Source organism: Astatotilapia calliptera, chromosome 10 (assembly GCF_900246225.1).
Source record: "Astatotilapia calliptera chromosome 10, fAstCal1.2, whole genome shotgun sequence".
Classification (NCBI taxonomy): Eukaryota; Metazoa; Chordata; class Actinopteri; order Cichliformes; family Cichlidae; genus Astatotilapia; species Astatotilapia calliptera.
In genome coordinates this window covers 2,010,851-2,034,616 of record NC_039311.1, presented here as the reverse complement: position 1 = coordinate 2,034,616, position 23,766 = coordinate 2,010,851, and the positions used below count along the sequence as shown (strand labels likewise).

The following is a 23,766-nucleotide window of genomic DNA, read 5'->3' as shown; positions in this document are numbered from 1 at the left end:
TATGTAAGCATCTTGCATGTATTTAACGCAATTGCCTCATGTTTTAAAGATAAATGTAACTATATAGTGTAAAAACTACATGATATGCAGAAAGGGTGTATTAAATTGTTCATATCATGTTCAGGTGAAGTAAGTCAATAAGATAGCAACGTTAAATCTCGTGAAACCACGCGTGATTTCATCTCGCGGGCTTTGGATCGTGGTTTAAAAAATGCATCCATCTCAGTCAAGTCGAGCAGCCAACTCTATGTTTTTGGTATGTCTTGATTTTTTGAATTAATATTTACCATATTTCAGCCAAATGTAGTTAAACGTCTAGAGTGTCGCCATGTAACATGCTAAAAAAGAGCCGTTAGCTTATTTGCTGTTTTATCTGTTGTCAAAGAATTGGCGCTTTTTCATTTGAATTTGTCTTTGGCACAAGAGCCGTAATATCACATTAAACCTAATTACGAGGCACTCATAACATAATTTGGTTTTCTGTGTGAATAGATTTGCCAACTGACTCTTCAGTTACATTGTGTATTTACTGCACCGTGGTGTTAGTGAGATTTTGGACATTGAACAGCTTTAGCTAATATCATCAGCGGCATTATGCTAGCTTACATCCCTACCCCTCCTGCCCTCACCTGCTGTCCTTTTGTTTTTGTTTTTTTTTTTGCTGCACATTGAGAGATGACCTCTATTCTGCATTTCACCAGGAGTCAGCTGATGGATTGTGGGTTCAAGGTGTTATGGTAAGAAAGTATATTCTATTTTCGCTTAAGGTTTCTGTAACTTAATTATAATAGGTTTTTTATAATTATTAGGTGCATGCATACTCAAATAGACCACCCTATTAATACAACTGAGAAATCCAAAATCTGCCATAGGTTTAACCTGTATGTATTGTCAGAAAGGTGATTACTGGACTCACATTAATGCACACTTGAACTAAAATGAGGTTGTAACTTGTGGGTTCTTGGGTTGCAAATCAGAAACAAACATCTTTGGATTTTTTTAATCCCATAAGATCTGGAAACACAGTTTTTATTCAACAAAACATTACTGATTAACCAAGCACAGTGCCTGCTGTTATTTCAAAATAATTTTATGTCATTTTAGATGAAATGCAGCATTCCAGTGCATCCCAACCATGCCTTTACAGTCAAGGTTTCTGACGGAGCTGAGTTTCTCTCTGACAATCTGCTGAAAGTGTTTGCAAAGTGATCGGGGGAACAGGGCACAAAGCTAAAGGATGTAGCTGCCATAATGACAGTAAGAACTTTAAAATTCTTTAACTACAAAGTGTATATGTATTGCATTAGGTCAGTAAAAGATTTTTATGCTGCATCCATTGAAACAGTCAACTATTACCCGTGAGTACTGATTCCACCGAAAGGATGCCATAATTTTCGTTATGCATTTACTGGCCCACTGAGAAAAATTTATCTTTTTAAAAAAATAAATGTTCTGGAAACTATATATCCATAAAGTTGATGTCAAACAGAAACTTTTGATATTTCTTTGTAGATGCTGGTGTTGCATGTTGACTGGTTTAAGTTTTTGTCTGGGATCATTTTCTTCTGTGCTACTGAAAAGTTCACAAATCTCTGTTTTCTTTGTTATAATACTTTAGGATGACGTTAATGCTCGAAGGGAGTCTCATCAAAGTGCTCCGCATCTGTGTGAAAGACAATTGCAACATCTTGGTGCAGGAGTTCATGGTGAGTGTTTTATGAGTAGATTGTGGCTTTGCAACATTTAAAAATGCATTTAGTTATCCACTTGATCCTCATTGGACTGGTTAGGACCAGTAGTCCTCTTTAATAATTTGAAGTTCACATGAGGCCTGGTAGTGAACTCGGCCGCCCCCCCTTGAGGCCCCACCCCCCTATATTAGGGGTCACATCAGTGTGAAAAAACTTTAAATTTGTCATTCTAATGAACAAAGGAAAATCCCACCAATATTTACATTAGCTTTTGTTTGAAAAAAAAAAAAGACCAACAGCTAACCAAATTGTGGGGCTGAAAGTCTAAATTCTAACATCTTCTGAGTGACAAAACCTGGATTTCTGATGGGCCGGTGTCTTTCTAACAAAAACTAATGTAAAGCATTTGAAATTATTATGTTTTTCACTCTGTCTTAGAAACTCTGTTAGACCATGAATGGCAGCATGGCAGGCCACTCTTTGGCTATAGCTATTTACTATGTTGCTTGCATTGGTTTAAATTACTCTAACATTAGAACTGGTAGATTAAAAAGAGATGAGTTTAAAAAGGAATCTTAAAGAAATGTTTTGTGTTTAACCAGGACTTGACTGAGGCCACTGCACAGATTGAGAAAACCACAATGAACATCTGTCTCCAGAGGATGCACCAGGCAATGACTTTTCTGATGTTGGCATCATCATCGAGGGTATAGTAGTTCTTCAAGATCTGGATAACGTGACCTTTGCAGTAGCCATGCTGTTTGGACCTTTTTTATTCCTTCAATATGAGTTACCCATCACAACTCTGCTACACTTTTGAGGTGATTCAAAGGGTGGTAATGGAGTTGGATGCAACTCAGCTCTCAAGAAAAGCTCACAACTAAGACAAAACTGCTCCTGCAACGAAGCTCACTGTTATGCATGTGAGGTGACCAGCTCTAGGTGAGAGGACATTTAAATCTCACACTTGTTCTGCTGCATTTTGAAGCTCAATTCCAGAAACGGATCGCAGGGTTCATTTTTATATACTCTGCAACTGCCATGGGGACGAGCCGTTTTTGTTGTTGTTGTTTGTTTTTCCTTTTGCTCTGTACAAGTTCTCTGTCTGTTTGGCAGCATTTTTAAATTTCTCTTTGTATTTTTTCTTTCTTTTACTAGTGAAGAGATGTAGCGTGAACAGTTATACAGTCTAAATATCCCATATGGGTCGTGTGAAATGGTATTTTCAGTTTCATTCATTTGAAGTAAAGAACGTTGAATATTTCTAAGTGTGCTGTTTTGAACCAAGATGTCACAGTATGATCAGTGCCGTAATTTTTGACAGTCACTGTATCAATGTTATTTTTGCATCTCTTGAATAAAGGTTTTGACCTGCAGGTGCTAATTTCTTTAGTTATTGGGGTAAAATGGGTAATGTTAATAGGAAGGTGTTTGCCAATTCAGTAACCTAATTTAATGTTAATGGAAACTAACATTACCTCAAATTGTTTAGTTATAATTGTTGTTTAACTGAGTCTTGACGTCAGAGGCCTTAAATAGAATGTTTTGATTTGTTCTTTCCCAACATTTTTCAAAAGAAAGAGTCTAATTTCTTTGCTGTGATTGATTCCAGAGAACACGGAAGAACTGACATTATTTAACTGTTGATTTATGTAGATTCAGTGGAGGAGTAATGTCAGTTTAATTCTTTACCTACTGTCAATGCAGTGAAATTAGACATTTTGTTTTGAAAGGTTACTGGTGGATGCCAGCAACCATCTTGGAAGAGAACAATACAATCTGTTATAAGGCCTCCATTTGAAAATTGTGTATTTGATGCTAGAATATAATAGCAAAATGTAATTTGAAGATAACATGTAGCATTTAAGTGACCAAGTAGTATTGGGTAAAAGTTATTGAATGGTGTTGGGATAAAGTGAGAAAATTGTGAAGGATTAAAATATTTCAAGAGCTCAAATTACTTCATCAAAACACGTTTAAGTCACATTTTATCAACACAAATTGCACAGGTTTATTGAACATGAATAAATTGTGTTAATTTAACTCAATTGTTTAAGTTGCTGCCAAAGCAAAACATCTGTGTGCAACAAATGTCCACCATTGAATTAAGTAAATCCAACAACATATTTTTTTCAGTGTACCTCACGTGTGTATTTAAGTCCCCAGCGTCACGGCGTCTGCCTACGTACCGCCTTGTTTCCCTTGTTAGGGTCGTAGTTTAAAAAGTCATAGTTTAGTTCATAGTTGAGCCTTGTTTTATTTATTTGTGTTATTAGTCTTATTTTTGAAACTTAGGCTACGTTCACACTGCAGGTGAAAGCGCATCAAATCAGATTTTTTTGACCCTTTGCGACCCATCTATCCGATCATGGTCTGACAGTGTGAACGGCACAAATCCGATATTTTCAAATCCGATCTGGGTCACTTTCGTATGTGGTGCTGAAACCGATACATATCCGATGTTTTAGAAAGCGACTGCTGCTTGATGGTCAGGTCGCATTAAATCCGTCTTTTACGTCACTGACACAAGACAGACGCTGATTATCAGCGCCTGAGAAGACATCGCGAACGCTTCCTGGCCATCCAGTGTAGATGTTGGGAAGGCAACGTTGGAGAAACGTGAACATTTTATTTGTACTGTATAATCTGCAGATTCTGACAGAAATCTGCAGCTATCCTTTGAAGCACCGCTCCTCTAAAACAGCAATAAGGATCATTATTAGGTTATTTACATTATTATGTAAATAACAAAATAACTTAAAGCAAAAATTGGGAAACGTAAAGTCCGAAGTCTTTATATTAAGGCCATCAGTCAAACTTACTGTTGCTCTGGGTCTAAACAGAGCGCGTTGTGCGTGACGCCTTGTTTTGCGCATGCGGCCGCTTTGAGCGTTCACACTAGAGCGCGTTTGCTGTCGCATTTTATTTGTAGTGTGAACGAGCAGACAAAAAAATTGGAATTGAGCATTAAGACCTGCAGAGTGAATGTAGCCTTAGTTTTGTCTCCACCGTGTCTGCTTCTGGGTCCACCTCATCATCGCACCCCGCCGTGACAGCAGCACTGAAGGTGATTCTAGAAAACATCTCCTGCACAGTTAAAAGCACTGCTGGACACCGAGCTAACAACTGTTACTGATGTATTAAGCAGATAACAGTAAAACGGTGGTTTTAATCTGCAGCCTTGTTCATTTGGTACAAATATCACAGGACTTGACATATGACAACCCGCCTGCCTTACATAGCCGGGAAGATTCCACTTCCTGTGAGCTGATCCTGATGTGCACAGCGCAGAGAGCCAGTCAATTCTGCAGAAATCACCGGCTTGACAAAAGGGCAATAACGGGGCAGAGGGGGGGAGTCACCGGCCCAGTTGTTGGGGGGGCTTACGTGCAGGTGAGCCAGACTTTGACTGACATTCACCCAGTGCGCTGAGAAAGTTTAACCTTGGTGTGCTGGAGAAGCCGCTCTCACAGGGAGACAGTGAGGGATGAAGAGCGAATGTGAGAAAAACTGATTTCCTGCATAACAACCGATGTTTTTTTTCATAAGCAGCCTGTTTCCAGAGACGCTGGTTTGAACCCAAGGTCTTGCTCCATGTTTTATTAAACACGGTAACTGGCAACACTGCCTCATAAATAGAGATGAGCACAGACACCTGAGGAGTCGGGGCACTGCTTGCTCTTGATCGTCCAGCCCAACACGACCCAGAAGGTTCTGCATGCGCAGCACCGCGCACGCTTCTGCCTAGCTGCCCTCTGTTTTGTTAGCATCGCGGCAGCTGATAAATGGCACCATATGGAGCAGGTTCGTAATTGGGAAGGTCAATGATGTTAAAAATGTATGTAATTGAGTTTGACTCGACGTGTTTGGCTATTTTTAACTCGGAGCTCAGGCCAGTTTTAATAACGCTGCTTAAACAACATTAGTGCAACTATTAGAAATATGGGGAGAGCTAATGAGGGGTTTAACAGATGGTTATAAAAGCAGTTCAATCATTTACCAAGAATAATACGCCTTCTCTACTCTGCTGATAAAGAATCTCTCTGTTATATCATGTGTGCAAAAGCGAAACAGTGGGAAATAAGCGCCTCATTATGCTTATCCTTAAATATAGACTGGACTTGATATTTCTTTAACTGGGGTTGTGTTTCCACTCTAAAGCCTCTTTGTATGAGGACAATCTCATAAAGTCTTTGATATATGGACACAATTTGCCTGAGAGATTTTTCTTTTCCAGGTCAGGAAAGATGGAAATGGCTTTTTCTTTCCACAGGAGTAAACATCTCAGTCAAACAGCATATTTATGGTTTTTGTTGCTGATAGAATTATTTTCCATCCCCTGTGTTCTCAGCTTGCACTGGGAATTGAATCATTGCCTTAGAAACATGATTCACTGCTGTGACTGTTTTTCCCCCATTCAATTTCAAGGACTTGGCAACCTTGTCCTATTCAAACGTGTGCATTATTACATTTTATTGTTGGCCATAAATGAATGGGGAGGTTGAGCACTCTAGAGGCAAGTGTAACACACATTAGGGCTTGTATAATATCGCATCTCAAGGTAAGAGTCAAACCATCTACAGTTCTGTGTTTCGACACCAAAACCGACACACTATTAGCAATCACAAAGCATCGGGAGGCAATCGAAAAGGCAACGGCGATGCAGCCACGTAGGTTTAGATCATTTTTCTCCTGAATAAGCTGGAAGCTTTCCGGGGAACTACTTTGAATTGTGGACTTTAAAAGCTTCTGACAAACGAAAAACATTTCCAGCTCGTACTCTGTGCTCTGACTCTAAAGGTTGCAAAGCTACACACTTACAATGATGTAAAAATTGGCTTTCACAGATCCCAACATTAATGACGTGCTGATCCTGTCCACCTCAGAGGCTGTGAATGCTAGCAGGAGATGACGCTGTGACAGAATGAGGATTTACCTGCTGGGACAATGAGGAGGATGTGGAGCTACTGTAAATGGGTCACAGTGACTGTAAAGGAGAATGAAGGGGGGGCGAACCCCAGAGGCTAGCCATACTGCTGACTCTCAGTTCACTATCACAGCTCTGTAAGTCTCACTGGCTGTGCTCCATTAATAACATTAGCGCCGGCTCGTTTCTCTACGTTCTAGATTTGTCTCATTTACAAAAATGTGTTACAGAAAATAAGGTAAGAGGGACATTACACAGCAGGAAAAACATGTCGACAAAAGAAATGTTTAGCACGTTTAGCACGTGCATAGCGACGCTAAATCGTGGAGTGTAAAGTCCATCAGAACTAGCTGTGGGCGGGGTGGGTGAGGTGACAGGCGCTAAGAGGAGGGGAGGTAGCGGGTGGGACGGCGTGTGCGTATGTGTGTCTAGGGAGTGATGCTGCCTGCTGACCTGGTCATCCATTAGACAGGGTCCATCCATCCAGCCCCCAGCACACACCGCCACCTCCTCCACCCCCCCCACCCGAGGCCCATCATTGCGGCTTTCTGCCAGGCCTGGAATCTCCACATTAATTTCTCATCTGTGGCGCCCTAATGAGCTCCGCCTGCTCGTCCACCTCTGAGACCTCAGTGATTATCAGACAGGGGGGTGACCATTTGTCAATGGCAAGAGGTGGCATTTACACTGCTGACCTTGCTGCCAAGGAGAGCGGAATCAAAATTAGCGGAGCAAAGAACAGAAAAGCCATCAGAAGCTCTGGAGAGCAGCCGCCGCGCGCAAACACGATCCGCTCAAGGATGCTGTCCAAACCTCCGTCTGTCTTTCGTTGCTGCTCCTTTTGGTGAAAACTGCTAAACTTGTATTTGCACATTCACACAAACTTGATAACTGAAGTGTAAAAGCAGAATAATCCTATTGTGCTTTTGCGGCGGTGAGCGGAGGCCCTCGGTTTGCTGCAACACAGAGTGGTGGGCGGTGCGCACCCCTCGGTGGGAGCAGGGATTTGCCGGTTATTGGATGGAGGGGAGCGGTGTAGGTCTGTGACACCCGCTAACCTTGGCCAGTGCTGCTGGGACTTGGAGGGTATCCATCACCGTGGCAGCCCCGAGACCCAGAGCGGGGGGAAAAGCCACAGAAGTTGCCGGGGGAGGGAAAAAAGCTAGTAAAAATTTAATGCACTCCGCAGAGCAGTCATGTCATACTTGGTTATGGAAAATAATCCCAGATGCCTGCAGTGCTAAAATGGAGCTGTAATGTGCTCGCCTCCTAACCCGGCCTGACAGCCATGATGTACGACTACCATTACCGGAAAATATCACTTCAACTAACCCGTGATCCGGCTCCGCTAAGGGTCATATTATCCATGAGGAACAAATTACACTCCCCCAAAGTAAATACAAATTTCCTACACTGACTGGGTACAAAGCACAGAGCGGGGAGGGGGCAGGCGGGAATGTTACCTATGACAACGCTCTGCAGAGTGACAAGGATGATAAAGTACATGACAAATCACTGGCTGACAGGGTACTCTAGTGCAATCAGCCTCAGCCTCGGCCTAGCGAGCACCCACTCAAGCCTGTAAACACTACTCTCTTCCTTTGGAGGGGGCAAAACACATAATCTTTTAACGCTGACAAGTTGCTCTCTCCTTTTTATTACTCATCCTTCCCACTGCGGCGGAAGAGGAAGGGTTTGGGGTGAGGCTGTGTGGGGGGATGGAAGATATAAAACGGTTTTATGTACAGTGCTGCTGAGTGATTGAGAAACACGACTCTTCTGCTATAATTGCCCGAGGGCAAACACAGCAAAACAATAAAGGAGGAGAAACAGCAAATATATTACTGGTTCAGATCTTTATTTTATGTCAAGGACAAACAGGTTCCTGCTTGGATCCCTTGCCTCCAATAAGAGCAAAGCACAGCGAATTACAGCACTCTGCTGCGCGGCCGTTAATAAGACGCAGAACATTTTCAGAATGGCATTTACAGCTTGTGGCTACTGATAGAGCGAGTAAATAACACTTAGGAAGGTGTGGTCTATAAAAAAGGCCGGAGGCAAGAGGAATAAAAGCTGCGTGGTGATAAAGTTGTGCAGATTACAGTATAGACTCATTGTCTTCGCTGAGGGCCTAAGTGCATGATTGGGGAACAGGAGCACTTGAGCATTAGCGCACATCGGTGCGAAAATGTTTGACGGGCAGTTTCAAGGTGCCACTTAGGAAGAAGGAAAAAAATCACTTAAGCATTCGTGAGTCCAGACAGAGCCGGAGCCTCTCGACTATATTACAAAGATCCAAGACGAGGTGGAGAAATCTACCACTGCTAGATTAAACGTTGAGGGAATGTTTCCGTTTGAAAATAAATGAGGCAGGCTGCACTTACACTGATAAAAAATCCACATTATTATTAATATATTTAAAGTGTGTGGACCTGTCAGAGGCTCCTAAAAGACTTCACTGCTTATGGACCTTTGGAGGATGAGCGATACCTGATGCTACAGAGCTCAGCGAAGTGGAAATGAGCTGTTCTGCACGAGTCCAGGCCCGTGTGACCGCCTGATCCTGTTTGGACACCTCGATTCTGCACCTTGGAGCAAAGGAGGAGCCGAGCCATGACAGACGGTAAACAAGATCATTAGTCAGGAAGAACGGCTCACTTCCCCCCACGCATAGTTTCAGCCCCCCAAAAACTGTCCCCCATGAAGGGACAGTTTCATGCACACTGGCTGCTGGGAAAGAGATGCTAACAGTACGAATACAGGGCTAATAATACCAGTGTTGTGCGGCGAGTGACTGCTGATAGGCGTCCTCCTACCTGTCTCCCAGCATGCCATTAACATGTCACGCTGCAGAAGGCCCCGTCCTACGGGTCACTTTGTAATGAGCAAATGCTCTGACAGTTTCCAGCACACGCAGAAACACACTCGCACAGCGACACGGGATCGCGTGCACACGGAGAGCTGTCTCTTATCAGAGCCCGGCAGCTCCACGGCAGAGGCCTTCTACGCCAGGCAGAACATGATTTCTCCTGGGAACACTTTTTCCATTTCCTGCTTTTGAAGGGAAACGAAATAAGCCACGTTTGTCCTCATCTGAATACATTTGACCCATTAAAATGACTCTGCTCTGCCGCGGCGTTGCAAAGGAGACCGCCACGCTCACAGAATGCAAATGACAGCAGCGGCACTGGGCGTAGCGTGCGAGGCTCCTGGCAGGAGCAGATAGTGGCAGGTGACGTGGACTAAGGAGGGCCGTTGAGTGGGAGCTCCAATTACTCCTTACGTTGAAGAAGAACGCGTGAGTCAGCCCTGTCATAGGGGTCCCCGTTTACTAATTCACTCCTCTGTTACTTTAACACACAATTAATCAATGACAGGAAGGTGTAGTCGGTGCTGTTCATCAGGAGCGTAACGTGAGCCAGGGTGAATTAATACAGTCACTGGGGGGATTACCGTGCTCTCGCTCTCTTCCTGAAACAAGAAGGAATTGCCACCGAGACAAGAGCAATTTAAATCGACAACACTGAGTAATGACTCAATTTGCTGCAGAGTCTAAACACTACAAGCAAATGGCATTACTAAATCATTAGAGCACATCTAGCTCTCTGGTTAGAATTCAGTGGCTAATATGGCTGCTTTTACAATCTAAAGTACGCTCAAACTGAGACCTGGATTTTAAAGTGCTTTACAACCAGAATAGCAACAAACGTTTAGACGCTTACAGGTGCTTTTATTTTACCCAACCGTGACCATCCTCATCATTGCATCACCACATGAAAGAAAAACAAGAACCCAGAAGACGAAACGCTGCACGGGCGATGCATGTTTACGCAACGATGTCCAGCGTCTCGTTTGAGGATTCGATCGTGGCTCCTCAGAGCGCTCCAAAAGTAATCGCCGTGACTCGAGCTCACCTCGGGGACATTTTAAAGACAGAGCGCGAGCCTCTCGTACCCGCCCCTTACACAGCTGAGAGGATGATGCATTTCCTTGGAGGTCCTTTACCTTCTAACCAACAAAAATGTCCTCCCGCTCAGTCACCTTTAGCTTTCGGACCTCACACAGAGAGCAGAAGCTCTACCACTGAATCAGATCTGAATCTCTTTCCAACCACATACTCATAAACTCATATCATGTCTATGGTGTCTGGGTACAAAGTCACTTCAAGCATACAAACCTCTGGATGCCGTTCATTTGATTCCTCAGGTTCTGACACTGATGATGACTCCTTTTAGGCTTCTTCTTCTTCTTCTCTCTGGATGTTGAAAAGCTGCTTTTCAGCGTTTGTTTGCAAAATAGGTTAAGAAGCTCGCAGCACCTCTTTGAACGGGGCCAAGAACTCCACGTGTAACTGATCTGATGGACATCATTGACCTCAAAACAACGCCACTATATTCTTACTTACAGCCATAAACGGGCACATTAGCTTCTTTACTTGTGTAACCTTTAAACGTTTGCCAACATCTGTTATGATTTCTTTTCTTCTCTGAAATTACAGGATGCCCAGTACTTGCTCTAGGACACGAGAACACCAAAGCTTAATCACTTTTTCTCCCAGGAGAAAAAATGTATATGAAAAGTTGCTATTCCTGCATCTGGAGTCATTTAGCACTACAGTTTATAGTTTTTGCAACCTTGTAATTGTGTATGTTCCCAGTACAGTCAGTTTAATTTAACCCAAAAACCACTAAAGTAAAAAATTATTAAAGCAAATGAATACATTTAAGAAAAACTGAGGTTGTACACAACTCAGCATCATCAGCTTTTCCACCATGGCCCATGACTTATGTTCTATAACCTGTTGAAGTCCATGATATTCACATAACTCACATTATTTTGGCTTTTTCCCTGAAACACTTCCGGACTTTGTTAAATCTGTAGAGCCTGTTTGCTGCTAATCACTGCTGTGTGTTTCGTTGCTGCTGTAACGATGTAACTGCAACAAAAGTGCCAAAACTGACGCAATGAAGCTCCAACACAGGAAGACGCTATAGATCCTGGCAGGAGGTGGTTTTGCTGGGATTACAGAAACAGAACTACAGTGAAGACAAATGCAGGAGCAAAAAGAGCGCGTCACAGAAACAGACGGGCAGACACCAGCATATAGGTGGATGGATAGATACAGAAATAGACGCCGTGCTGCAGACACGCTCGTCTGTGCTTTAAGTAACAGAAAGCCTGGCTGCCGGAGCAGTCTCATTTAAATGTCATTGAAATCCTAAAAAGCCAGAACAGTTCAATTTAGATTTTGCACATCATTAAGTCATTCATAATTAATGCGCAACTAATTAAGGTTTTGTCATACTTATTAACAGGATGTTTAATTCTAATTACATTCAATTCTCAGTCTTAAAGTAACATTTGGATCTTTTTAAAACACTGATAAAAGACGCTCGAAGGGATTCAAGCACATTCAGCCCAATGTGAAAGTCTTACCTTGTCGTCCTGGTCACTCTCAGTGTCGCACTGCGAGAGAAGGAAAGAGAAAGCTCAAATTAGGAATAAGATGTCCAGTTTGTGGGGTTTTAAACAGTTTGCATTCAATCCCAGTGCGTGTGGTCACCATAATCTCATTCATCTTATCAACTTTTTAATGACAAATTTATCACATAACTTGTATTCTGGACCTGGATATCATCAGATCAGTTCATTAGCTGATCCAAGCAGCAGAATGTGAAATAAAGTGAATTTCTCATGAGCGCCCGTGCCCTTGTTAACACTGGGCACCATGTAAAATTCAGACAGAGCTGGAATCTCCGAACTCTAATCACCACTGGAATTCTAATAGCATGATGTTGTTGCTGCTTCAGGCTGGGGATGGCAGATTGACACGAGGAGGAAGGGAACTTGGTAATGGTGGGAGGAAAAAGGGGGCTAGATTTCAATTTTTTGTTCCAATTTCAATTTCAAGGTCCACTTAATTCTTTATCAACTAATTAGCGTGATGCTGGGTGAATGGCGGCCCTCGTAGTTGTGCATATGGCTGAGGTGCAGGGAAGCACTGGAGTCAGTAATGAAAAAGGCACTGGGGGGGAATACGGGCTGGGGCTGGTACAGCGTGTGGGCAGGAGCGCGAGGAGGGGTTGGTGGGTGACGATTAAAGTATGGCAGGAGTGAAGGGGGGGGGATGATTGACGGCCCACGGAGTGAGCGACAGAAGGCCGTGTCATTTCTTCCTTCCATCTCGTGCTCTTATTTTTTTTTTTTTGCTGATCTGGGCCCTGCAGAGCTCAAAGGTAGCTGGCTGGGTTTGTGGCTGATCTGCTTCTCGGGCTGGATGGTAAAAAGGGGGCTTGCGAGCTCAGCAGGAGCATAGCATCCAATTTACAGGCCTGTCCCGCACAGCCCAAGGGGCTGCCTGCGGCACACTGCCATGATGGTCAGCTCCAGCAGCTCATAAATTATGCAGAGGCAATAAACGCACTGGGCAAACACTCCTCAGACGTTCCCTGCTCCATTTCGCTCTCACTCCTCCGCCATACATTCCAACCCCGTTTTAAGACAGCGCGCAGGAGCCCTGATAACAAATAAAGATAACGACAGACGACGGTAGATCACGATCACGCGCGGGTGTCTGTGTAATATTAAAAGCTCCAAACTGCGTGCATTTATGCATCTCTTCCAGCTCCTGAGTAAATAGGCGTGTCTGCCTGCATCGCTCTCTCGTGGCCTCCCACACAGAGTAACGCCGCAGACGAGATCAACGGCGTTCAGGCTTTTGAGAATGTAGCAACAGCGACGCGACCGAGCACTCATTAGCCGCTTCTCTGTGCACGACGCAAGCAAGCGAGGGGTTCAAATAATTGACATAATTTCAGTTTTCTGCATTGTGTTGTGATCCACGAAAAAAAGGAGTCTAGCCTTTCTTCCCCGTGTTCCCTTTTTGTTCTTATTTTGCTCTCCCTGCTTCCCCCGCTCCTCGGCTGTGCAGCCAATTGCTTTGATTGCCAAGATAGAAGCCGGCTGGAATGACTTGCCCTTGCTTGTGAAGCAAATGGAACATGCTAATGGAACTCATCGTATTACCCGATGCAAAAGTGCCATAGCTCATTACTTTAAGATAAAGGGATATCATTGTAGACGGCAAGCAGAATTGACTTTCTGTGCTGCGACTTGATGATGATTTAATCAACTGCTCTCTTTCACTTCTCATCCCCGAGCCTGTCGCTTTCGCAGGTGCCGCTAAACGAAGCACTCACACGGCTAGTGGGGGAGAGAAAAGAAAAGAAATTGCTGTCATTACTTTCCCCCCCCCTAGGAATAGAGGTATGCAAATTTCCCAAAGCGACAAAGGGTGGGGGGTGGAAAAGGTGGAAAACTTAATAAAATGGAAATGCCTTTATAATGAGCAAAGTAAAAAAGCCTAAGATCAGGCCTGACAGCCGAGAGCAGGCGATCTGAACGTCCACGACGCCAAAGCTCCCGTGAACTCTGTGTTCGAGCTTGGGCAGGAAGTAGTAAATAATAATATCTCGAGAAGGATAACAAACAGGTTTGAGGCAGAGCTGTCACTCACTGAGAAGTGATCATAGTGAACGAATGTTTCGCTTCATGCACAACCCGAGGTGGGGAAAAGTCTGAGTACCTGATCAGGAGCCGAGGTCTGCACTTCACAGCTGGAAGTGTCAGGAAACATCGGTACACCTCATCATTAAGACTGAGCATTGTTTTTACAGGTCAGCACGAGCTACAGCTCTGTGTGATACAACAGCTGCTGACATGCGAGCATGAAAAAAACAAAAACCCGCAGCTATGATTAACCACGTCAAAAACACTTTAGAGCAATCCTGGGACGCCGCGGCGACTGAAAAGACATGTGTCAGGCGTTTAAAACGAATCTATTGTACCGAACAGAGAAAAAACAACAAAAGTGGTGCCACTGAGATCACTGACAGGCCGAGGTAGAAAGTCTTATTTAAAGCAACAGTAATGTACAGTAAGGAAACCATTAGTCCTGGGAGAGGGCTGGCAAAGGAAAGTGATAGTCTACCAGGCCCAGTGCCATTTACACAGGACCTGCATTATACTGTACAGCTAGACCCCAGTGTTTAGTTTAAGTAACACAGGAATGTCAAACATTAGCTTCAGCTCTAAGAGCTGTTGATGTTGGCCTGTATCCGGACCACTTCTGATTGCCGCTCTGCTCTCACCCGGGCCTCTCTCTTGGCTGAGTGCTCTTACAAATTTCCCTACACTCTGTCCAAGCATTGAGCCTTTTGTTTATATTGGTCTGAAAGTAGAAGTAAATTATTCTTGTCCTAAATCCTCTCCAGCTGAGAGCAATACTGGCCCAGTAGAAGGGGAACAGAAGGAGCCACGGGCCGAATGCTAAACGACGCAGCCGTGCTATCGTCTGTAACAGCAGGGCACGGCAACGTCTCCTGCCAGAGCTACCCACAGCGAAAAAGTCTGCACTGAAGAGGTAACCACATCACACATGTTTGCGTGCAAAGCAAGTATGCCATGATCTCTTTTCCAGCATAACCTTCTGGATATCCACTGGTCCACAAATACTAACAGATGTTGGAGCAATCAAGAAAAAAATAACATGACAACAATAAAGGTCCAGCAGAGTGTGTTTAGCATGTTCTTGTAATTCCTGATTGGCTGTCTATGTTGCTGCAAGTTGAACAGCGCTCTCTGCGTGAAGTTAGCCTCGGGTTATGCTTGAAAAACTGCCATCAGTATTAACCTCTGCCCGTGCCCTTGGAATTAATTATCATTGATATGGTCTTCATTAAAGCACACTAGTGCACAGAGGAAGGTGCCTGTTTATCAAACCGACACTGGATGTCCTGCAGCAGCGCTGAAGGGGTTAAAGCCCAGGGAGGACGCCAACCTGCCTGCAAGCCTGGGAGCTGGAAAGACAGCGTGAAGGATGGCAGCCATTGCCAGGGTCAGCTCTGACACTGCCAATGTGATGTGCTGTCGTCGAGGGCTCCTCAATCCCTCCTCCTAGCGGCTCCTTCCTGATATAGCTGCATGTCCTGATGGTTTTGTGATGCAAACAGTCACATGGCAAAATGGTTTTCTCCCTTCCCGGTGCATCCTCCTCCATCTGCTGCTGGGGCCTGGATGCCTCAGACCGCCTGCCTGTCACAGCGTGCGTGGAAATTAGCTGGGGAGGAGGTGCTCGCTTGTGCTAATTACATTTTAATCATTGGAAATGTGTTGGCAAATCAAGCCTTGATTGCCATCTTGGAGCCCAGTGCTCTTCTCTGCAGGTCGGGGATGGGGGTGGGATGACTTCTGGGGCTAGAATGCGTCTGAGCCCAGACTCGGCAAGCTGGACACCTCATCCTCCACCGCAGCTTGATATGGCGGCGTGCCTGGCCTACTGCTGGGTAGGGGCTGTGCCACATTATTCACTGGGAATAGAGAAAGACCGGGATGGTAAAATGCGGATCTGTGCCATGCATATTCTCCAATCCCCCACTCACACCTCCCATATTTATCTCTCTTTCTCTTACTCCCTTTCGCTTTTGCACCCACACATTACTAAGTCTGCCAGTCCCGCCGCTGTGAATTGAGGAACAACAAACAGAGATGAGCTAGAGGCGACTGATGAGCTCAGGTTTTGCTACACAGCAGCTACTTTGGCAAACAAAACTAGAAAATGAGACTTAAAAAAAAGGCAAAAAACAAACTGACGTAGTTACATTTTCAGCTTTTAAATAAACACAAAATGATCAAGGTTGACAAGAACACTTTGCTCACAGAAAGCTGATTCAGTTTTGATGAACATCTGTGAAAAGCCACGTGATATCCAATGTTACACAACAGACTGACTCACAGTAATGAGCCCCGAAAGGACGCAACATATACGCATCCGGACCCGCATCGTGCTCAAGGGACTTCACACCCACGTGAACCTCAGATAAACTCTGGGATTACTTTACTTTAGCCGCCCGACACACATTAGTTATTACAGGTTGCCTATAAAGGACACCTATAAGTTCAGGGAGTGGAAGAAAGATTAACAAAACTCGCCTCGCTGGGACGGCTCATTTAAAGAAGCCGCGTTCTGTGGCGACGAAATTGTTTCTGCAGCATCTGCTTGATGCCGAACTGCAACATGAACGTACGACGGGAAAGGAAAGTCCCAAAAGAAATCACAGGCACAGCCTGAGTGTTTCAGACTGTCTATACAGTCACATAAGGAAAGTTCTTCTTCTAGGAGCCAAGAATACTTCGTCAGGGAGGACCAGATTTCTGTCTGGACTAATATAAGCAGGTCTGATCCACATGTGCAACGCTGGCCAAATGCAGCAGGCCAACATCTGAACGCAATTTCCCTTCAAATGTAAAACTTCATCCAGAAGATATTCAGTGCGACCGCAAACTCCAGTTTCTAGTCAGGAGGACAGACGAGATAAAGGAAGGAGGGAGGCCAGAAAAATGAAGCTTTCCACAAAGTAACAACAACATTACAGCCTCTGATCTTTGCTTTCAATATTCAGCACCACAGTCTTTTTATTTTTTATTTATCTGGGCCGTTCCCAAATGTATGGAAAGAATATCTGAGAGAATTTTCAACATCTGACGACTCTCTCTCGTTTTAAAATATCAAATTCTTATCATTTCCTCGTCGTTAGATCTCTTTTCCTTTACATCCTGATCACCAATAATGTCAAATCGGACTGAGACGGCTGCCTGGATGATAAGATTTCCTCTGAAGGCGTACAAGCTCTACATGTGTATATTACTTCCCTTTTTAGTGTGGACGAAGGTAGGACATTTAACTCTACTGGAGAGGAGGCACCGCGGGGCTGAAGTGATGCTTAGCAGGGTGAAGCTCTCTGTTGATCAGTCCCATCCACCCACCAAACACACTCACAACACCACCTGACAAAAGGACCGGGGTAGGAAGAAGGAACAGAGGTGCCACGTTCTCAGCGTCTCAACGTTTTTTAAGTCATATCAGCGCGTTTCTCCAGGCTCTGCACAGCATTTGGGGTTATGTGATAAAAGCCTAAAACGCAGCCCTACACGGACCTTCGTTCAGCCCGGCTCTGTTTATATAAGCCAACAGAGGCCCGAGGCTCAAAGCAGATGCTGAATTAATCAAAGATTAATAGAAGGGTTCTGAGATAATTACATACATCAAATTGCATTGTTTGCGTGGTTATGGCGACTCCCACGAGATGAGTCCGCTCGGTGTGCATTTTAATTACCCCCCTCATGCTCGACATTAATAGTGATATGATTTGGCATCCTCGTTACAGCAATCTGGTCACGCACACAAGAAGAAGAATTTCCCAGATGAAGAAGTGGACCTGCAGCTGAGCACATGAGGCTGAGCAGGCAGATGTTCTTAGAATCAGTGAAGCCCTGAGCATCACCGAACCACCCTGGTGTCAGAGCACATGTAGTGACTGCACTGAAGAAGGCTACGCCGTAAAGAATGGCACAGATTCTATGACCAGCTTTTAGAAAGAACTGCACTGCAATGAGCACATCTCATGCTGCCGGCATCACTAATTTTCACACGATCCCTTATGAAATAACACAACTGCTAATATTAATCGTGCAAAATGGAGCCATAATACAGAATTACCTGCAACATTTGCAGTTTACACGCACTCGCAAGCGCGCTGTGTACGAGCTGCAACCTTCTGCAGGCGAGAGATATAAACCTCATCTGCTCCCCTAACCTCCCACTTTCAGCCCCTCCCCTCCCTCCTCTCACACTGACTCATCGCTAAGGGGGGAGAAAAACATCAGGATTAGGTTCTGTGCCTCTAATCACTTAACTCCTCACACCTGATGGCACACTATTAACTTTGACTGTCTCCAGTGACCCCGTGGGTCGTTGCCCATCACATCAAGTTTTTATTAGGGAATTTTCCTCATCATTAGCCATGGCCTGGAAACGAGCCATTAATATTCATACTGGCAAACCAAAATGAGGTCCCACTGATTTTCCATCATCCAGGCTGTCTGTGCAGCTGCCGCTGTTAACAATCACCCCAGTGCTGCACATTTGCCACGTATCATTATAGGGCTTCATAAAGCTCTTTTTCTGCTTCTGCCATGATGGGAAGGAGAGCAAGGTGGTGGCGGAGGAGGAGGTGGAGGAAGAGAAGGCTGTGAGAGCTGCAGCCAGCTGACACCCGTCTGAGAAAAACTGGCTAACTCTGCCAACAATCTGCCTGGAAGTCTCATTCATATACCGGCGCTGTCAGTGCTAACAACCCCTGCAGGCTCTGCCAGGTACACAGCTGAGATACACCGACTTCCCTGTGCTCTCACATTAGAGCACACATTGTTTATCAGTGTGTAATGGCAGCCAGGAAAGCAGCGCTTTGGAATGGACTGAAATCGTGTACAAGATGCTGACATGTCTGAGGATCACGGAGGGTTTTTATTTAGACAACGATCCTTTTCTGCTTCCCAGTAATATAGAACAAGAACGCAGCATTGTTATTGGTTATTATTACAGGTTTACAAGCAGGACTTTCTTAAACATTAGACTTGTTTAGCATGCACTCACAAACTGGTTGTTCCTCCTCCTGTTAGCAAAGGAGGAGCATCTCACATTACAGCTGCTGGTGCTCAGGCTACACGCAGCGTGAACAGATAAGTTGCGTCTCCCGCTGATAAGACTCCGCCCTCTTCTCCATACACCTCAGCTAAGAGTAGCTGGCCCTGTCACGAATGGCAGCAGCATCCATGCCTGATATTTACATATTTGCTATTTGCACCAGCAGGTTCTCCTCCATCAGTGAATAAAACATCCATCCATCTTCTTCCATTTTTCCAAGTCAGGGTACGCCCTGGAATGACTGGACGACTAATTTAAAATCTCCAGTTAACCGAACCCCTCTGACTCCACCCCTTTGTGTCTGCGTGGCTCCTCCCACAGCCCAAACTCCACACAGGAAGGCCCAGATGGTGGATTCAAACACAGGACCTCCTTTGCGCGAGGCAACAGTGCTAACCACTGCTCCACTGTGCCACCCTACATAAAACAGGGAAAAATAAATCCACGAACTCGCGTGACGTAATGAGACACAACACCTACTAAAGGTTATTTAGCTCAACTGTGATAATTTTGTGAATTTTGGAAGTAATTCTTTGGGTGAAATCTAGTTGCTCGAGTATGAAACTGGTTGTCTTACTATGACAAACAGACTGCACAGTTGACAATATTCAGTAAAACAAGGACAGAAGGTGAGACGTTCTAACAGATGCAGCTGCTTCAGCACCGTCTTCCAAATAATTAGAGCCGCAGTGACAAAAACACTTTGTTTTTCCTCTACTATGATTTGCTAGCTGTCACAGTGTACATCTGAGTCGCCTCATTATACAGAAAGTACTCAAATAAAAGCAGACACTGCACGCTCCTGTCAGGAATCTGTCTACCACACATGCAAACAAGCAAAGATGAATAAACATTAGTTGTTGTTGAGGGCTGGTCTTTGAGCCGCGAGGCTCACAAAGATGCGCTTTGTACAAAATAAAAATATTTAATTTGAAAGACTGATGCAAGGCAAAATGAAATTAAAAGGAACCCATGCTAACTGCTAAAACAAATTACTCGCAGCACGCTAAATTACATTTGCTCCTCCATCAGCGAGATCAAACGAGCCTAGTTTGACTCTCCTGCGCTAATGATTTCCTGCACTCACCTCCTTTTTCATCCCAGGGGTGTTAATAAACACTCTGTCTGTTTTTGTGTTTGTTTGTTTGTGTGCTTTATTTATACATTTCCCAGCCCCGCGTCTCGCTCCCTCCCTCTCTCTCGCTCACGTCGCCCATGCTGGTGGCAGGCTGGGTGAATTAGAGGGATCTAATGTAATCCCACAGACAGCGGGCTCCTGAAAAACGTGCTCAATTAAAGCAGGATGAGCCCAGTGGGAGCATCCCTGGCGGGGTGCGGGGTGACTGACATGGTCCTTTGGTTGGGATTAATTAGCATGCTAAATGGTAGAGCACGATAGCAGCCCCAAAGCCTAAGGACAGCCACCTGACATCCAGCAGCTCCCACAGCACCGGTACAACATCATTATGGCTGCGGTTTGAGCCGGTCACGGCCTCATTTCATTTCCTGACAAATGCAGGTTCAGACTAAAACAACAGCACCCGCCACAGCATCTCGTTGACATAATTACAACTAAAATTTCAAATTAGCTGATGTTTCCCAGGCTGTAATTCTACCTTTTAAAAATAATCCCAGTTTCTGTCACCAGGCTGGATTACACAACATTATTACAACATGACAGCTGGGATTGTGCGTCACACTTACAGAAGAACTTAATGAAAGACGGCCCAGGTTTGCTCAGCAATCTGGAACCACCACGACAATTTTAATCTTTTTTTTCCAACACAGTATTCTTGGTCTGCAGATTTCTTTCAGGGTCAGCCCCCAACCATCCATCTGGGGGAAATAATGAGAACTTATGAGGCTAATCATCACAACGCGACTGCGTCAGAGTGAAATAGACTCCATCCATCTCGAGTCAAAAGAGTGGAGCGCAGAGCTTTTTGGGTACCTGGTGTCGTGTCAGTGAGTAAGGGTCAGCTGTCACGAGGACCACCGGTGTTTTTCTAAGCCACCGGTTTGAGCTCTGTAATTAGCGTCTCTGAATAAGCAACCAGGTTCCAATACAAACTGACCTACCCTCACCCACACTCCCCAAGCTTCAAGCTTGCTCAGCACAATATCCAACATATAGTTTATGACAGGCCTCAGTGGGAATTTCTTACAATCCACAGACACTGCAGAGGGGAGAAAAACAAAAAAACTGAGTATTTTGTCAGCTGTAATTACTCTCCAATTATATGGTCAAAATATGTCATTACAGGGCACTTTGTTGTCCAGGATGTCTGGCTTTGATCAAGTTGTGGCACAATGTGTTTCACATTAGTGGCCCTACTGTGATGTATGTTTCCTGTCACAACAAGGATAACAGTGAGGTCAGCAACGCCATCCATCCCTGAAGTATACCCCCTCCCCTTTGTTCTGGCCACGGGGAGTAAGAAAGTAACGAGGAATAGAAACAAGTCAGTAACAGAGAGGAAAATCAAGGAGTTTAAAAATGGATCTTCATCCTATAACTAGTGTAAAATATAATCCACCTGTTGTGTAACACGAAACCGTGACAGTAAAACTTCAATGCTTCCCACCAGAATAAGGACATAAAATATTTAGACAAGCTATCTCTATTATCTCTATTAAAGACTTTTTTCCTTTGCCTTTCAACACATCCCAGCACCATTATTGGTCAAATTCCCTCCGGGTGCCTTTAAACAAATGCCACGGTTGAAGTGACCCCTGAGGTTTGTTTCAGCGGTGTGAAGCTGATGGACCATTCATCACTTACACACAAAGCCAAGGTCAGAGACTGTTGCCCCGCAGCTCTGCACTCAGCATCATATATTAAGAGTGAACGTTCAAGGAAAATTACCACATACAATGACTACACTCCCTGTGGAATTAGCAGCACTGGCTTATCGAAGATGAACGAGTCAATAAAGAAAAACTTTCCACTGGAACCGCTCAGAGCCGAGCAGAGCTGCTGGGCTTCTGCTGGTCATCTGCTGAGAGCCAGTGTGAGCTCTTCCTGGGGGATATCAGTAGCATCCCAGGCCATGTATGGTTTGTGCTCCTTCCAAGAGCTCCCCATCCCACCCTAGGCCCTGCTGCACACTGGCCTACGCTGCAGACACCACCATCTGTGCTGCCTCCTGTTGGTAAATTGGCAAACGAGGCTGCAGCCCTCCCCTGATTTGGGCGTTTGGCCCAGGGGTTGAAGGAGGAGGAGGGTGGCTGGGGTGCAGTGAGGGAAGCTCCCTGGTGTTTCAGAGAGCCACTCCATAACACTTTCCTCATGAGCGCTCCTCCGGAGGGCTGCTGGAATGTCTTGGAGCCATCTGGGGAGAAGTGGAGCGTGGCAGGGAGCAGCTGGACGCGTACAGCTGCTATTTAAGCCCTGGCAACTGAGCTTCATATCAGTCAGTCAGCAGGAAATGCAGGGAGCACAGCAGAGCAGAACCTAGCAGATGAGAGCTCGCTACACAGAGCTCCTGCTCGACACTCCTGGCATAAAGCTGCTCCGTCTTTCATTCACTAAACCCTACAGAGTTTTAAAAAGTAGGAAAAAGACACAAAAATGACATCGAAAACTGCAGAAGACTGAAAAGTCAGCGTAAGAAACAGCAACAGAAAAAATTACAGTGCAATGCATGCATATGCACTGTAATCATTTGCATCATATGCAATCCTTTTTTGCATGTTTCAATTTTATTTATACAGCACCAAATCACAACAACAGTCACCTCAAGGTGCTTTATACTGTAGGGTAGATCCTACAATGATACATACAGAGAAAAACCCAACAATCATATGACCCCCTATGAGCAAGCACTTTGGCAACAGTGGGAAGGAAAAACTCTCTTTTAACAGGAAGAAACCTCCAGCAGAACCAGGCTCAGGGAGGGGCGGGGCCATCTGCTGCGACCGGTTTCAGATCAAACTAACTTTAATATTAGACAAAGCTATGACGGGAAAATATGACCAACTTTTCCGAAACTATGTGGGAAAGATGTATTATGTATAAAGTAGAGATGGACCGATCCGATATTACGTATCGGTATCGGTCCGATACTGACCTAAATTACTGGATCGGATATCGGAGAAAAATAAAAAATGTAATCCGATCCATTAAATATCACGAAAGCACCTCGCAAAACTTGCAACACGCCGTAACTCACCTCAGAACGTTAGCAGTCGGAGCAGTATGCATCACGTGATAGAGCGGCTGTGGCATGCGGGACCTGTCGGTGGTCTGGATAGCATGTGGAGCTTCGCTAGCAACCTGGCATTTCATCTCCGACAAAGTTATCCCCGAGAGAAGTAAAGCAAGTGTGTAAGTCCATCTCTGAATGTTTGTAAAGCATTCCTGTGTTAAGCTTAACAAGTGACTGCCTCTCGCTCTCCGGCTGCTACTTCAATCGTGAAACTGCTTAAATGATCAGCTGATCGGCTTTTCTGTCGCGAGTCCGTCTCTCTTGTTTGTTTTTGGCCCACTTTGCACCAGAAAGAGGAAACCAGCGGCTGAACAACAGCAGAACGTTTAAGCTTGATAAGCTGTTGTTAGAATTTATTTAATATTACTTTCTACTCGAGGATCTTTTTCTACGTAG

The 23,766-nt window shown here is 44.7% G+C and overlaps 1 protein-coding gene across 16 annotated transcripts in view; it reads right to left on the bottom strand.

The window, feature by feature from the left end:
- The window catches only part of auts2a (activator of transcription and developmental regulator AUTS2 a), a 349,430-nt gene that overhangs the window by 107,193 nt on the left and 218,471 nt on the right, over positions 1 to 23,766 (bottom strand). For all 16 annotated transcript variants that reach the window (XM_026183217.1, XM_026183218.1, XM_026183221.1 and 13 more), the window contains one exon: positions 12,055 to 12,084. In XM_026183217.1, coding sequence (XP_026039002.1) covers positions 12,055 to 12,084 — 30 coding nt within the window. The remainder of the gene's footprint in view (positions 1 to 12,054; positions 12,085 to 23,766) is intronic.